General features: G+C 40.6%; 1 protein-coding gene across 3 annotated transcripts in view; it reads left to right on the top strand.

Annotated features, from left to right (window-relative positions):
* IQGAP2 (IQ motif containing GTPase activating protein 2) overlaps positions 1–15,837 on the top strand; it is a 125,794-nt gene that overhangs the window by 18,758 nt on the left and 91,199 nt on the right. For all 3 annotated transcript variants that reach the window (XM_080362898.1, XM_080362897.1, XM_080362896.1), the window contains exon 2: positions 2,006–2,105. In XM_080362898.1, the coding sequence (XP_080219024.1) occupies positions 2,006–2,105 (100 nt within the window). The remainder of the gene's footprint in view (positions 1–2,005; positions 2,106–15,837) is intronic.

Here is a 15,837-nt window from a genome sequence, read left to right as displayed (position 1 = left end):
GTCCATAGAGTTCAATGTCATGAATAATAAAGTGACATTAAGTTTCAGTGTGGTGGGTTATCAATACTTGTCCCTTGCTTTGGGGAGCCAGGACTGCAGCAGAGGGGCTGTGTCAGAGTGGGAGCAGCCTGTCCTGGATGTGTCAACAGTGACATGGGCAAGAGCAGCAGCAGAGAAGTCTCCATGGCTAGTTTGCCACTCTGAGTGTTCTACCACCTGCATAATGTGTTTGCCTCAAGGTACTGTTTTGGTTTGTAGCAAATGATGACCTGATTACAGTATCTGAGAGCTCATTTTTGAATGAGTCACACCTATCAGAGCTACCAGACTTAAAAGGAACTCAGAGCAAGACACATTTGTTTTATCAGTGTATGAAAATTCTGGGTAATTAGGAAGAGTCATGTTAAAAACAAAGGAAGATGAGAGATATCAAGGCTTGTGGTGATTGAAACTGAAACTACAAAGCTAAAATCAGCTATATGATACGTTAGCAAATGTGTGGTAGCATCAGTTGAAAAGGTGGGTGAGTAGTGTAATTTTTTGTGTGTCCCCAGTAAATGCATGTAGGATTAATACTGTGCTGGGTTTTTGTTTTGAGGCACAACCTTGAATGTATGCATGTTCTTGTAAAGCCCAGCTTCTTCCTTTACTATGCTGCCTTTTACTTCATTTGCCTGCACCAGCTACTGAAAGGTGTTTACCCACTACATGAGGCAGCTGTGTCAGGGAAGTGCTGAAAATGTGCTCATGGCCTGTGCAATTTGTGTGATAGTTGAGCTGGAAAAGCACCTCAGTGCATTTGAGGAGGAGAAGTATTCATATATGTAGCTTGTTTTGTTTGTTTTTACTGAGGATGCATCTTGATGTTCTTGGCTAACTGGCTCATGGGCAGAAAGTGGCTGACCCAGCCCTGGTTTCTGTGCCCTCCCTTCGGCCAACAGGTTTGCAGCAGATCATATCAGGGACCTGATCTCCCTAGAAGCATGTGTCTTTGTAGCTGCTGCATTTTGATGAGGGCTGCCCCTTGTTCTGGTTCATTGACACAGCCACAGCTCTGCTGGCTCTGACATGAGAGGTAATGGGAATATGTGGCTGAGAAACATGAAGGAGGGGCAGGGTTAGCTCTTCTGGCAGCTGCTCGCACAAATAGGGTGTCATTTTGGTAAGTAGTTTATGCTGAAGGCTGTTTCTGAAAGCCTTACATGCTGTGATTGAAACTCAGAAGTCAGCAGGACTGTATGGTCCTTCAGGTTAACTGCTATAAATATTTGGAAGAACTGTAGATTTGCTCACAGAGTCCCTCTGTACCCTACAAAAAGCTGGTTTACTGGTCATGGGTTACTAGCTGTTAATAACTAGGGTTGTTTGCAACTGGAGATGTGCACAGTGTCATCCTTAAGCTGAGTGAGTATTTTTATGGGAGGCAGTGTGGTTGCAGTGGTAATTAGGGGTGTGAAAACCACAGCTTGTCACTTGAATTAAAGCCCTCATCACCTGTATCTGTGGGAGGCAGCTCAGTCTGCAGTCTCATGGGCTGCTGGACCTAGAGCTGGTTCCCAAGTTGCTGTTAAGATATGTTTGCAGTGTTGTCTTAATCTCTACTGCTGAGGTTTTGCTTAGCATGGGGCTGCTCCATGGACTGGTCACTTTAAGCTTTCAAGTAAAAGTCCTCAGATGCCTCTGAGGGTGTGTAAGCTGGAACTCTGTTGGCTACCATTCTCAGTCCCATGTGTGTGAGTGCTCCACCCTGCCCCCAAATCAGGAAATGGGCGAAGAGCAATACAAGCTTTGCTTTGAATAATTGAAACTTGATGAACCCACTGTACAGAGAATAGCATCTTTTTGGTGATCTAAATATCTTTGTCCACTGTGCTGTAAAGACCTTTTTTGGAGGAAGAGCACTGGCTATTTTATTTTCTGCAGTAATTTGCTGAGGTTCTCAGTAAAATCACTGTAAGAATCACTTCTGACATGTGTGTAACCTGATATGGGGTTTTGTTTGCAGCTATTGTGGATGATGAAAGGCTTTCAGCGGAGGAAATGGATGAGAGGAGGCGTCAGAACATTGCTTATGAGTATCTGTGCCACTTAGAAGAAGCAAAAAGGTAAGTAAAGGAACGCATGCTTATACCTGGCCTTTAAATATGGACGTTCAGGCCTGTTGTGTTCTTGAGCATTGTAACTTTTAATTCACATTCTTGAATTACTTGGATTAACTTAATGTTGGAATTCTATAGCATTCAGTATGAGAAACTGATGTCCAAAACAAATGTTTAATTCAAAGAAGGATTTTAAAATAGGACAATGTCCTCATAGTTAGTGCAGTGACTCTTCAATGAAAGCAGGTGCTGGGTGCTAAAATCTAAGGCTGTGGTTTTCTGAGAAGCTGAGTTGGGATTATGTGACTCACTGGGAAAGTCTTTTGTTCCTGGCTGTGTGGTTGTGCTCCCTTCTTGGCACTAGTGCTTCTGGAGTAACCCAGGTTGCTAAGATGACAGAAAATCACATGGGCTTTTACTGGGCTATTGGCCCATATCATTTTAGTGTTTCAGTGGTAAGTGCAGGCAGGGCAATAAGGTAACCTGGACTCTGCTCTTCTTTTACTTCCTCTCAGCTATTGGTCAGGAGTAATAATCTCTTGAAGTGACAGCTTGTGACAAAGCACTGATCTGCAAGTTCACAGGGATTTTCTCACCTTTGTGCTAATGTACTGTGCTGTGTACATTTCATTCTCAAAACAAATATTCAACAATATTTGCATAATTACTGAGCAAAGAAACAATGTGCAATATCCTTGTGAGTTTGGAGTAGCTTGAGGTGCTGCTATTATCACAAGTAAAAGCATATTTTACATTCATCATGGTCAGAATTTTTCAAAGGTGCCTGTTACGTTCTGGGCACCAGTGTTAAGTGTCTTGATCCTGTTCTGCATGTCTTATGATGTTTTTAGTCCTGAACTTCTGTTGGGTGGGTTTCTTAGGAACTTCTGTAGAGAAAAGGAAAGCTGAATTCTGATTAGTAGTGCAAGCTGGGAAACCTCAGTGTGATGAGAAACCATAGGATCTTTAGAATGGAGAAACCCAGCATACTACAGTCAGGAATCAACCATAAAGCATTACCCTGAATTTTTTTTTTTGCAGTGCTCCCCTCGCCATCACTGTGTGGCACTGATGGTTACTTATTTAGCAGTCATGGTGTAGCTAGTTCCCAATGATCTTGTAGAGGTGGGGTGTTAAAAAAAAATTAGTCACTTTTACTTCCTGTTCACTTCACTGCCCCGTTTGCTATAGCAAATGTTGCCTCCTTTGCTCTTTCTTCCTCTTTTCACTGCAGAGCAGTTCCCCATTCACATATTTAACAAGATGTTTTGCTGCTGCTGGGGATGGCTGTCCTGCTCTGCACACTCCTGTTGCCTGCATCATGCAGTTGCAAGAGTTTGCCTTTGGTCAGCTGAATCAGCTCACTATGCTGGCAGGGAAGTCATAGCTCTTTTGCTGAGTTAGTTTTGTAGCAGTTTATTGAACTGACTAGTCTGACCAAGGGGTCACAGGAGAATCATTGCTGGTAAGAGGAAGGGGATGGGGTGCAGCCTCCCACTTGAGAGAGGGGAGGGAGCAGGTCTCCACCGCACTTACTGAGAGGCTAGATTAGCTCTATCATCTCAGGAAACTTCAGTAAGTCAAGCTTTGATTTTTCTCAAGATTCTTCCTTGGTTTGTTACAACTCACCTACCTGCTGGCTTCTGGCAAGGCAGGAATAACAATTAGTCTCCAAATCCATCTTTCTCTGTTACTATAATCACTAATTTATCTTCCTGGCTTTTTTTACCCTTTCCACTTCCTAAGGCTACTCATCACACTTTTAACTCAAGTTCTCTAGTTTGTATGAAGCATCTCTGATATTTCACAAGGAATTTTTACAATTAAATTAATTTTTACAATTAATTACTTAAATTAGCATCTGCTATGAGTAGCCCACCTTTCTTCCTTATTTTTATATGGATTCATACCATTAGTATTGTTGTGGTTTGTTTTTTGTTTTTAGAATAAATTCTCTCTTAGGTCTGCTTGCAGTTGGTGGGACTTTGCAGGCAGAACAGTCAGTCCCAGTGATGTCAGGCAGATAGAAGCATTTCTGGATCTCAACTTGGAAACATGGAGTTTAATGTTCATGGCCAATACTTGCTGCTGCATGAGGTGGGGATGAATGCTGCAGTGTAAGGAGCCTGGTGCTTCTCCTGCTGAGGGCTTAGGTTGTCGTGTGTGTAGCTGATGTGGCAGTCCAATTCTGCTGGATGTCCTTCTCCTCTGGCTCAGCATACTGGCCCCAGTGTTTATTAGGGAGAAGAGGGTGGTGATGATGAGGACAGTGAAGGCTCTGAAGCTGCTCTCAGGTAGACAGAGCTGCTGTGGGAGAAAAGAGAGGGCAAGGGAAACTTCCCTTTACAGCAAACTGTTGGGACAATTCAACTGCATCATGAGACTTTGCTTCAAGACAGATTCTTAGTAATGTGAAAACAACTTGGCAATGGATACACAGAAGTAAACTTGCAGAAACGAGAAGAAATGCCTGTGTCTCATAGCTGTGTAACCTCTAGCCCTGCTTCCTTGGTAGAGGAGTAATGCTGTCAAGGGGGACTGGGCTGGTGGTGGGGACAGTCTGGGGTGATGAAGGTGCACAGACAGCCCCACTCCCCCCAGCCTTGCCCTGATGAAACAGCAGCATGAGAAAATGCTATATCTCTTCCCGCATAGTTATTGCCCTCTTTGTGTGCTCAGCTTGGGGTGAAACGCATTGATGTGTACTCTGTTCTATACTTGCAAGGTTACAGCATTTTCTTGGTCACAACAAAGCCTAAACAAAACTAAGGAGACTGAAAAGCAAGATAGCAGCCTCGGAGGGACCAGTAGGGTCATAATTTGAACTACAGCAAATGAGACCAGTGCAAGCTTGGGAGGCTTTGATGTAGGACATAGACTGCCTCAACAGCACACAGTGGTTCCTGCATTTTAGCCATGCTGGGGGTGCAGTTTGGCAGGTGGTGCCAGCTGAGGGGATCAGCTCATGCTGCTGCTGAATGGAAAGATCCTGGCTGGGTGCTTACCCCTGCTTGCCACTGCTGGAACAGTCACCTTGGGATGCACAGGGCCCCTCCTTCTCTGTGTGTTGCTGGTGGTGAGGCTGGGTTGAGGAAGCAAGGAAGTTGAGGAAGCCTTTGGCCACAGGTTCTGCAGTCAGTTGTTCAAGGAAACATGGCTGCTACATACTTGCCCCCAGCAGTGCTCTTCTTGGTGAAATGTGGGAGAGGGAATTGCCTCTCTGACATGTTTGGTTTCTGTTTACGATTGCAAGCTCTTTTTGCTTCTATAAAGCCTGAATCCATGAGGAGGATTTCTTAGTATTCAGGATGCTATAGGTAGCAATAACAATAAATATACTGAAATGGGTAAAGCAAGGGAGGTTTTTTCAGTTGGCAGCTGCTGAAAATACTGTTTCAGCCAATTAGCAGTGCGCAAACACAATATGTTTTGGCCCATATTCAAGAGTAAGAAATACTGAAATAAGCAATATATAGCAAAAGATTAGGACCGAGCATGGCTTTATATACAGTACTGTGGCAGGACTTATGTTCTTTTTTCTTGCTGTAGTTGTAATCAAAATATTATTTTATAGCAGCTCTGCATTTTGAATGCCAGAGTTAATTAGAAGGGTGAAGAATGTGTACTTTCAGCTGCTTTTCAGACCACTGTTTGCACACTTACTTCCTGTAGCCCAGCTTTAATAAAAACTTTCCCAGTTTAACATGAAAGAAAAATCCGTTTACTGGTAGCTGATGCTTCTGCAAATACCTTCTGTGCTAGGGAGAGGATGTTTTATATGTATACAGCATAGGAAATTGTTTTTTAAACACAATGAGCAGGCTTGCAATATCTGCAGAGGTCAGTTATGTTTGATTAGGGTGTTATATTTGATAATGGGGGAAAAAAAACACATTTTGTCCTCTTAGATTGCTGGTCCCTTTCTCCTCAAATTCAGACATCTGATAAATCAAGATTTTGGTTGCTCATATGTCATTTGGCTTATTAGTCTTGTCTTGAAGGTTTATTGCATATTAAAAAAGTAGGGGAAAATGGATAGTCTCCAGTATCTTTGAACTCCTGAAGAGAACAAAATCAAGAATAAGTAATTAGGAGTAAGGATTTGCTCACTTCAAGCAATATTACTATGGGTGCCTTGAATACAAGCTTTCCAGACACTGCAAGAACACATTTCTAGTATTGCTTGGGAAATTATTCTGTTAAATAAAAAGGTTCAAGGTGGGCATGAACAGCTGTGTTATAAGCCCTAATGTCTTATTGGATTAGGTTGATTTTAATAGATAAAATTTACCTCAATCTTACTTTCTAAATATTATCTTTGTAATACCCAGAATGAGATTCTGCCTTGAGTTCGGCTTTTGCTGTTGATTGTCTGTTTGCAGATGTAAATGATCATACAGATTTGAGGGGTTTTAAACCATGATTGAAACTTCGGCATATAATGCAAATCAAGTTTTCAGTAAGGCTGTTGTGACTGGCTAGGGTTATAATCATCCATAATTAAGCAGGGGCAATTTCTCTTTTGCATCTTGGAAATTATAGCTTCTTGTGCTAAGCTTAAGTTTGAACCAAGGGGGCCTCATTTTACTTGCCTTGCTTCTCTCTGTGAAACAAAGCACATTTTATTTTGTGCAATGTATATTCAGCAATTTCATAACCAGAACTGCCAGCATTTGTCTTAGTTATTTTTGCTTTTCTTACTTAGCCACCCAATAGGACAAGAACTTCTGTGAAACACTGAAGCTTTACTTTCAATATTTGGACAATAAAGACACAGAGAAAGAAAACCATCAAAATTTCTTTTGAGAAGCAATTTTTTCCTTTTGGAAATGTAAATCCTAATTATTTTCCAATTACTTTAAATAATCAATTTATTAAATTGATTATTTAAATCAATTATTAATCAATCAAATAATTCCCTCAAATAATCAATTTTAGGTCCCAAAACATGCCTTCTTCATTGTATTATAGTTTCTTATTAAATTGCTTTTCAATGGCTATTTGTGGTATTGGCCACTGAGATCACAGTTATGTAAAAATGTACAGGCAGTTCAATATACTTAAAAGATCAAGCCCTGAACAGCTTAATTGGCTTCAGTTAAAGCTAACAGTTTTGAATACTGTAGTATCATAGAACGCTCAAGTTGTTCCATTTGTTAGGACTGTTGGACCATGGAGGTTTGGTTTGGAGCCCACCCTGGTCCTGGAGGGGGCTACTGAGGTCCTACAAAGACTTGCCACAAGTGAATTCTTCCAGGCTATGTGCTGCTGTTTCTCCATAAGCAAAGCTGTGGTAACTATGCAGCTCAGGAGTGAATTAATGCTATTCAAATGCTCTATTTTAAGTCCATTCCTTTCAGACTACAGGAAGTCTTTAAAGCATTGTACTTGGATGTAAATGCATTAAATGGTAATACAGCTGTATAGCTAGCTGACTATAGGGAGAAAGTGTTAAGACACTTCCTGGTAACCTGTTTTGTATGGGTTTGTCAAGAAAATTACTCTGACTAGAGTCTGACACACTGTAGACTATGAACTTTGGCTCATTTCCCCCCTCTGTCTGCCTTAAGCCTACACCAGTGAACATGTCTATCAGCAGCTCTGTAAAGGCCAAATTTTTGCAACTAAGATGCTCCAAGAGATTAAATTAATCAAAGAATCCCACTTAGCTGCAATATACCTGTCCTTGAAGTAGCTCGGTCTACACAGAGGTGTTGATCAGCAAGTATAATCATTTTTTTCATGTCTTGGTTCTCAAGAATATTTACCTACCAGACAAACTGCTAGCTATTGAGTTGAACAGGTTTGTTTTTCTTCCAGATAGTTACACAGTTGTGCAGATGTGCTAGAGTTTTCATATGCAAGTATCAGTGATATCAATCAATCCGATAATTGCTTGGATAGTAATATTTGCATATGAAAAGTCTTAATGGTAAGATCTGAAGGGGAGAGAAACCTTCCGTGCTACTATGAGAACTCTTGTTTCTTTACAGGATGCATTGACCTGCTCACTGATACGTTGAGGTAATTTGTGCATGTTATGGGTCATTGCTCAGTGTGTATAGTTGCTGGATAATGGTGCTGAGTAATGATGGATGTGACCTTTGTTTTTTGGAGACTAAACCATATGTCACTTATCCCATAGCATGTTCTGAAGCTAACAGCACAGACACTTCACAGTGGTTCTCTGTCACAAAATTTTCTACTTTTGTTTCAGACACTACCCTCCTGTAAAAGGAATTGCGATTTTTTTTTTTCTAATAGAAGAGGAACAGGGGAACAAATTTGAAACTAATTCATGCTCTGATGCCCTTCTATTGGTGTAGTTGTAGGTTTAGCTTCACCAAGAAAGCATGGAGCATTTTGGTTTCTACTTCACTTTCCCCTTTGCAACCTGGATTATCTGTGGTGCAACTCAAAAGCCTGTTTGACTTCATACTCCACCTATAAGACTAGCTGCTTGTCAGATCAAACTGATGGCTTCATTCTGCACTCTGAGTAGTCCACAGTGAATATTCAAGTGTAATCTGAGGTGGCTTCTAAGTTATCAGTAGTAGCTGAGTCAATACAGTAGTGCATGAAGCACACCAAGGAGCCTCTCTGTGAGGGACTAGGTTGCTGACAGTTATGACTCGGGAAGAGGCTTTTTAAAGCAACACATGGTCAGACAAAACCAAGTTGGTTAAGTAGTGGGGTCGTGTGGGCTGCTATGTGTACAGTCTTGTTGATTGCTGTTGGTCTCAGTGTCTCACATGCATTTAGAAAGATAGCTTTCTATTCTGCATTTAAATTCAAGGATCTATTAAGAGCTGGGGCATAGCAGTGTCCCAAGGTTGCTGAGGGCATGTATGCATCTCACAGGATCTTGAATATTTGAGACCACCTCTTCTGGATGTGGAGCCACTGTCATTTGAAGCTGATAGCGTGTGGTGAGAGCTGCGAAGATGGCTCTTAGTTCTTCCTTGTTTGCTTTTCAGCTGCCCATGCTTCTTCCAATTGCTTATGCACTTCCTATACTACATAGGGAGGAGAGATCTCACGGTAATCACTTCAATCCTGGATTTAACACTGATGGAGAAAAGGTTCTTTAAGCCAAGCCACTGTTTTGAAAATTTAAGTCATGTATCTGTCGTTCAACCGAGTTCAGGAACTGGCATAAATTCTTGAATTAGCACAACTTAAAATTACTTGGTTGTGTGTGCAAAGGAATAGTTTCTTTAAAACTCTCCAAAAAGTATTTGCCAAATCTCTTCTTTTGCCATCACAAATCATGTAAGGTCTTCAGGGGACCTCTTAGAGACCAGCACATGTGTAGATGAGAACAATCTGTGGAGTTACCTGTTTGTTTGTTAAGAGAAATGGTGGCCCAAAATATCCTTGCTGTAACTGTCCATAGTGTATGCATTCAGAATTAGCCTTGTGTTAGCTGCAAGATAAAGAAGTGAGATAGTGGTGGTCTGTTTCTGCAGTGGCAGCAGGACATGGCCTTGAATACCTAATGTATTCTACTGTTTTTGCTGCACATTAGCATAGTTCTTGACAATTAAGGTCCAAAATTGGTTTCAGAAGTAGAGACTGAGAGCTATGAATGGGTTTGGAGCCTGGCAAATCTGAATCTGGGTGAAGGACTGTGAATGAATCTTCTGAAGTGAACGAATGGAGTTGCTCTCAAGCTTGAAGTGCTGGGAAGGATTTCACATGGCTTTCAGCGACTATAAATGCTAGGCGGGTACTGGCTTGGAAGCAGAGACCTCCATTAGCTGCAAATGTAACAATTTTTGTTTTCATTTGAGTTGAGAAGTGTTGACAAGTGAGTTGTTATTGTGGTATTGAGTACAGAATTATTCTGGCAGGATGATGGTTAATGGAATGCATAATTTTCCAGCTCCCTACAGGACAAACAGCTAGCCTGCTCTGTAATGAAAGCTCCCAGATTTGCAATTGTAAAGATGTGCTATAAATGCCTTCAGTGCAGGAGTACTCTACTTGTATTGTTTTGCATGTCAGCAGGGATGAGAGCCTGGATTCTGATCCTGGCCCTTATTGATCCCACCTGGTTTGTTAAAGCTTTTGGGTTATTGGTGCTGTATTCACCCTGCAAGAGAAGTGACAAACCTAGTCTAACAACTTGAGCTCTTCTGCTATGTACAACGCATTAACTATTTCTAAAACTTGGTTACCACCAAAGTGGATGGGAGTATCAAAAAATTTGATGCAGTAAGAGTCTAAGAGGAAGTCTTGTGATGAGTGAAATTGCCTTAAAACCTGTGCTTTTCATGACTTCTTTCATTCTGCTCCTTAACAATCTGCCTACTGGAGGGCTGAAGGCAGAATTTGTGTATGAAGGCAATAAAAGCCTGTAGCCAAGCAGCCATTGCTGCACAGGAATTGCCCTGTTGTGTTGTAGTTACATTCAGGATACTGGTGTGCTTGTTTCCCAGTGTGGGGAATAGGAAGAAACAGTGTTAGCAAGGTAAAGGGGAATGGTGCACTGGAGTTGTGCAAGAAGTACCCCAGACTGAAGGGCCTGGGAGGAATTTGTGGATGTCCACGAATGCAGGGTATGGATCATGGCTGCCACTCCTGGACTGGGAGCTTAGGTGGGTGCATGGAGGATTCTGCTATATGCCTGCTACACTCACTCACAGGGTGCCCTGTTTCTGGTCTAATGGAAAGTGTCAGAGCATCAAGTGCATCACAAGTCATATTCTGAGTCTCTTTAAAGCCTGGCTGTCAAACAGGCTCCTCTAAGATGTAAATAGAATGATTTATATTGAACTTATATCTACACATATCAAACATCTTTGTTAAACAAACACAGCAATGAAATAATACAGCATTGCTGAATGTTAGAAGCTGGAACATCTTCCTTTCCTGACAGCTTCCAAACTGCAGGTTGCATCACCTCCCTTGTCCTGGCCCAAGAAAAGCTCAGTGTGTTTTACTCAAGCGCACCTGTGTTTACATGATGTACAGACTTGGTCATGTATGATTTGTTCTGCAGCATATTTGAGGGAGTGCCAGACCTTGGTCTCAGTCACACTCTTCACTGGAACAGAGTTGAATGGTATTTGTGACTGGAGTGTGGTTTTAGGGCTTCCCATTTTTCTGATGAACATCTACAAAATAGGGAAGAGTCATCTTCATACATCCAGTAACTCCTGAGTTGCACTTTCTTTGCCTGCTTTCAAAAACAGAAGTCAAAACTCTTCACTCCTTTGAACATGAGCTGTTGAGACAGGTGGAAAAATTGTGGGTTTTTAAAATAAAGTATTGATAGCACTGGAAGAGCTGTGTGTTTTCAGGGGTTTGGATTTTTAATAGCAGGCTTTTGCAGTATTTTCACATCTCCTGTTCATGTCCTGTTCCCATTGTTTTGCTCCCCAAGAGCACTGATGTAACTTTTTGATTAAATTAGTACTTTATACTGGAATGGCTACTGTTTTTCTTTGGGAGAACTTATACTTCAGCTGAAGTCATGGTCAATGCAAGAGTAAAGTGTTGACTGATACTGGAATATTTCTCTTCAGTTTATAAAGCTGGTAGATACTTTTTTTCGTATTCCTGCTGCTTTCTGTCCCTACAGAGGGGACCTTGATCTGTTGCTGCTAAATAAATATACCTATGTTGTGATTCCAATTTCAACATTTTCTCTACCTGCTTGAGGTCAAAGTAGTATCACATGATGGCTAGTAGTACATATTGTTTTCCTCATTGAGAAGAAATAAGAGAGAACATAATTTAAGCCAGGAATTTATTCCAGAAGGTGTTATCTACTCATGGGTTTATGCATTCTAACTATGTTAAGGAGAAACTGAGAGTAGAGAGAGACTTCTTGATAATTCTCCAGCATCTTTTCCTTTTAAAAGCTTTTATGATCAGAGAAGACTATAAATGAGAAAGGAGTGTGCTTGAGTTTCCAGTGCCTGAAAGTGATGGGGACTAACCTGTTTGCTGTGGTGCTTACTGGCTGAGATTGAAACAGGATTTTGAATGTCAACAGTAATTATTTTGCTTCTTACCATTTCTTTGCATTTTCAGACCTTTGTGAAGACATCTAAGAAAAGATTCACCTTCTTCATTGCAGTGCAAAAAAAAAAAAAAGACCAGGAAAGCTAGGGTAACTGCAAGATTTAACAAGGTTTACCTTTATTAACCTGAGATGCCAAGGAAGAGGCAATAGACTGCTAAACTGAGATCCCCTCTGAAATATGGAAAGGGCTCCTTATGTACTGAGCATCCACTGGGGTCAGCAATACTGTTGTATTTACTTAGCTTCCTGAAAGTGTGGCAAAAATCTGTGTGTTGGCAAAAGATTGTATTTGGTGCATTTTTTTATTTGGATTCTGCTTTAATGCAGAAAGAATAGTCTGTCTACCTCTAAGGACTTTTTCTTTCTTGTGGCTTTTCATTAGATTTAAAAATAAGTGGTTGAACTCTGCTGCTGATTCTCAGATTTCCTAAACACTTTGACACCTACATTGTGGCGGAGAATTTTCATAAACCTTTTGTTTCTGGCAAGCTCAAAGATGAAACATCCATGCTGTACTTCAGATTTGAACTGATGTCAAGATCCATGTGTTGCAAAAGAAACCACTTTTTTCAGGGCAGAGCTTGCAGGGTTCTCTGGTTATTCAGTTTCTGTGCTGTCTGTGAACTGAGTGTCACTGGAGACATTTTATCTTCTGTGAAGATCCTGCTTAGCTGGTACTTTGATAACATGATGAGATTAATAATTAATACTAAGTGTGCTGTGTGGCCTCTTACGTAACCCAGGATGTGAACAAGCAGGTGACTGTTATTAAAAATTGACTCTGCCTGCAGTATATTACAGGATTGGCTTATCTGCAAAAACAAAACAGAAGGCATAACAAATTTGTAGAATATTTTGTTTTTACCTGAATCTTTAACTTGCTTACAGGAATGGCAGGCTGAAAGATAGTGTGAAGACCACTTGAGGGTTTTCAAGGAAGGGCAAACTCCTTTTGGCTTTTTTTTTTTTTCCCCCCTGGTTGTCCTGCAATTGATGAAAAGAAAACTGGTATGAAAATAGCTTTCTGACCTCCAAGAATGCCTTAAGAACAGCATACTGAAATAGCCCCCCATTTTTTTGTAAATTTTTGTAAACTAAATGCTAGGACAGCTTTTTCAAGAAAAAACATTTGAGCTTTCGAAGGCACTGAAGGAATGACTTCTTGTTGGCTTTAGTTCTCCCACTGTGCAATTTCATTTTAAGAGGCAGGTAAACAAAGTTCTTCAGCTTTCTCTGCTGGTCACTTTCTTCTTTTAGCCATTTATTTCAGGCCAGAGGATTGTGTGGCAGTATGATGGAATGGGCACCTAGCATGGATGGCCTTGGATTTCTTGAACATTTGTACAAGAGCAGCAGCAGGAGAGATAGCAGAAAAGGTAGCTGGGAGTTCTCTTCTGCTGCAGAAGAGGAACACCTTTTTTTCTGAGCAAGAATTTGGGAAAATGATGTGCAGATTTATTAGCTGACCTAGGCATCCAAATATTTAATGTGAGGCATTCAGATTTTTAGTGCCACTATTAAAATAAGCATGTGTCTAGTATAAAATGGCTATCACCTTGAAGCAGTGAATCCTTTCACATGGTTTCCTACTAGTAAAACTACTTGAGAGCATTAGAGTAGGAAAGTGTTTAAAACAAACAAACAAAAAAACGAACAAAACCAACCAACCAAACAAAAAACCACACCAAAACCCAGAAAAAAATACCCTGAAACTCAGAAAACAAAAAAAAACCAAACCCCACAACAAAACAAAAAAAAAACCACACACAAGAAGCCCTCCTTTGTTCTTTGTTCAGAAGTACATCTTTGGTAATGTCTGATAAAGCACTTTCTAAAATAACAGTTGTTAGAGCTTTTTGTACAATACTGCTTTCACCAATGTCTGACATTTAAATGTTGAAATACTATTGAGTCAGTGTTGCAGAATGTTTTCATGATGACCGTATTACTCTGAGGAGTCTGATCAAGGAGCCAAAAAATTGAATAACCTCAGACATTTTTAATTCTGCTGCATCATCTATTGGAAATTTTATCTCAAGGCACACATTCAGAAATTGTGATGAGGTACCCTGACATAGTATGGAAAGACTAGAAAGTGACTTAATGAGTTTAAAGCACAATCCTGACTTGAATAGAAGTTGTGTTTTAAAGGTCAAAAGAGCTCACGCTGGTGATAAAAATGAGCTTTTGTTGTAAGTCACTTCTGTTAGCACCATAAGCCAGCATAGCTACAAGTGAACTGTACTGGGTTTTCTTAGAGGTAGGACTTCAAAAGGCAATTTATTAATTAGTGTAAACCTGTCAAGGCAGATTAAGGCCTTATGGCTTAATCAGCAGAAGTGTTTTTTAAACAGTTGCAAATAACAGGTGAAATAGCTTGAGTCTAGTAGATTTTCCAGGTTGGAGACTGGAAGAAGTATTTTTGAATTACAAGCTTGGCATACCTGTGTGGTAGTCAAAGATGGACTCCTGTGAGTTTCTGGAACAAAACTGTGTGAGAAACACATAGCAGGTGTTTTGTAGTGAACCTGACCTCTTCTTCCTTGCCCTGGGAAATATTTGGGATATGTGAGAGGGGACTGATAGCTTTGTTCTTTTTGACTTGTTCTTGTATTCAGCAGGCTTGACAGTTTTGGATCTGAATGCTAAGAAAATGTGCACCAGAGTCACTAAGGAGACTGCTAATAGCTATTTTCCTATAGCCTAAAAAATACAATCTCTTAAACTCTTTACATGTTCATCTCTGTGCATGCCTGTTGAAGTCAGCAGCAGCTCTTCTGTTGTGGAAGAATTACAGCTGGCAAATCTTCACACAGATCATGTGCATTGGAGGGACTAAAATACATTTAAGGATACATTGCTCATACCAGCTGCCAAAGTATTTAATGAATTTTTTTTTCTGACACTTTCCTTTCACTCCCATTAGGTTTCATATTGGAAAAGTGCTTCACTAATATATTATTACAACTAAAGATGTGAATCTATGGATCAGGAAGGCTAAAAGTTCAGATTTTGATGAAGTTATTGTGCTGCTTAAATTTGCCTTTTTATAGGTAGACATGTTGATTTGGGCTTGTCTTTGTCATGCTTTTTCTGCACACTTGAGAAAATACCGTATTCTAGATAGCCTGTCTGGCAATGGTGTGTGCAACATTGAACTTTGTGTGACCTATTTGAATAGATTAGGGATGAATACAGGGAATATCCTGTCTCAGAATCTATAAAAGATGTTGCATCATGAATATGGTGCTGTTGTAATGCACATGGCTTTCTGCTAGGCAGTCAGAGAATGAAAACTTTTGAACATGGTGCAGTGCAGATGGTTTACTGCTGTCATTGTGCATCTCAAAGCACAAGATTTGGAGAAGGAAATAGCAATACTTAGACTGGATGTGCACTGGTAAAATAAACAGGTAAAAGATGTTCATATGTGCCTTCTGGTGATATTGCAACCAAATGGTTTCATAAACAGTGAAGGAGAAGAGAAAGATTAAGTGCTTTGTTCTCCGTGTGAGGCTTGACTGGGTAGTTTTGTCCCACCAGCTGGATCTGAGGGCTAGGGACAGAGTCAGAAGCTGCAGTTCCCTAGCCACTGCTGATAAAGTCTGTTCCAGATTTTGAAGAAAAAGTTGCTCTTCATGTGCTTTATCCTCTGAGTGTCTTGGTAGAATCAGCTGGCAAAGTAATGAATGGTCTTTACAGCAG

Source organism: Nesoenas mayeri (genome assembly GCF_963082525.1).
Source record: "Nesoenas mayeri genome assembly, chromosome: Z".
Lineage (NCBI taxonomy): Eukaryota > Metazoa > Chordata > Aves > Columbiformes > Columbidae > Nesoenas > Nesoenas mayeri.
The sequence above is the reverse complement of the archived record's forward strand: the minus strand, read 5'-3'. Positions and strand labels throughout refer to the sequence as shown.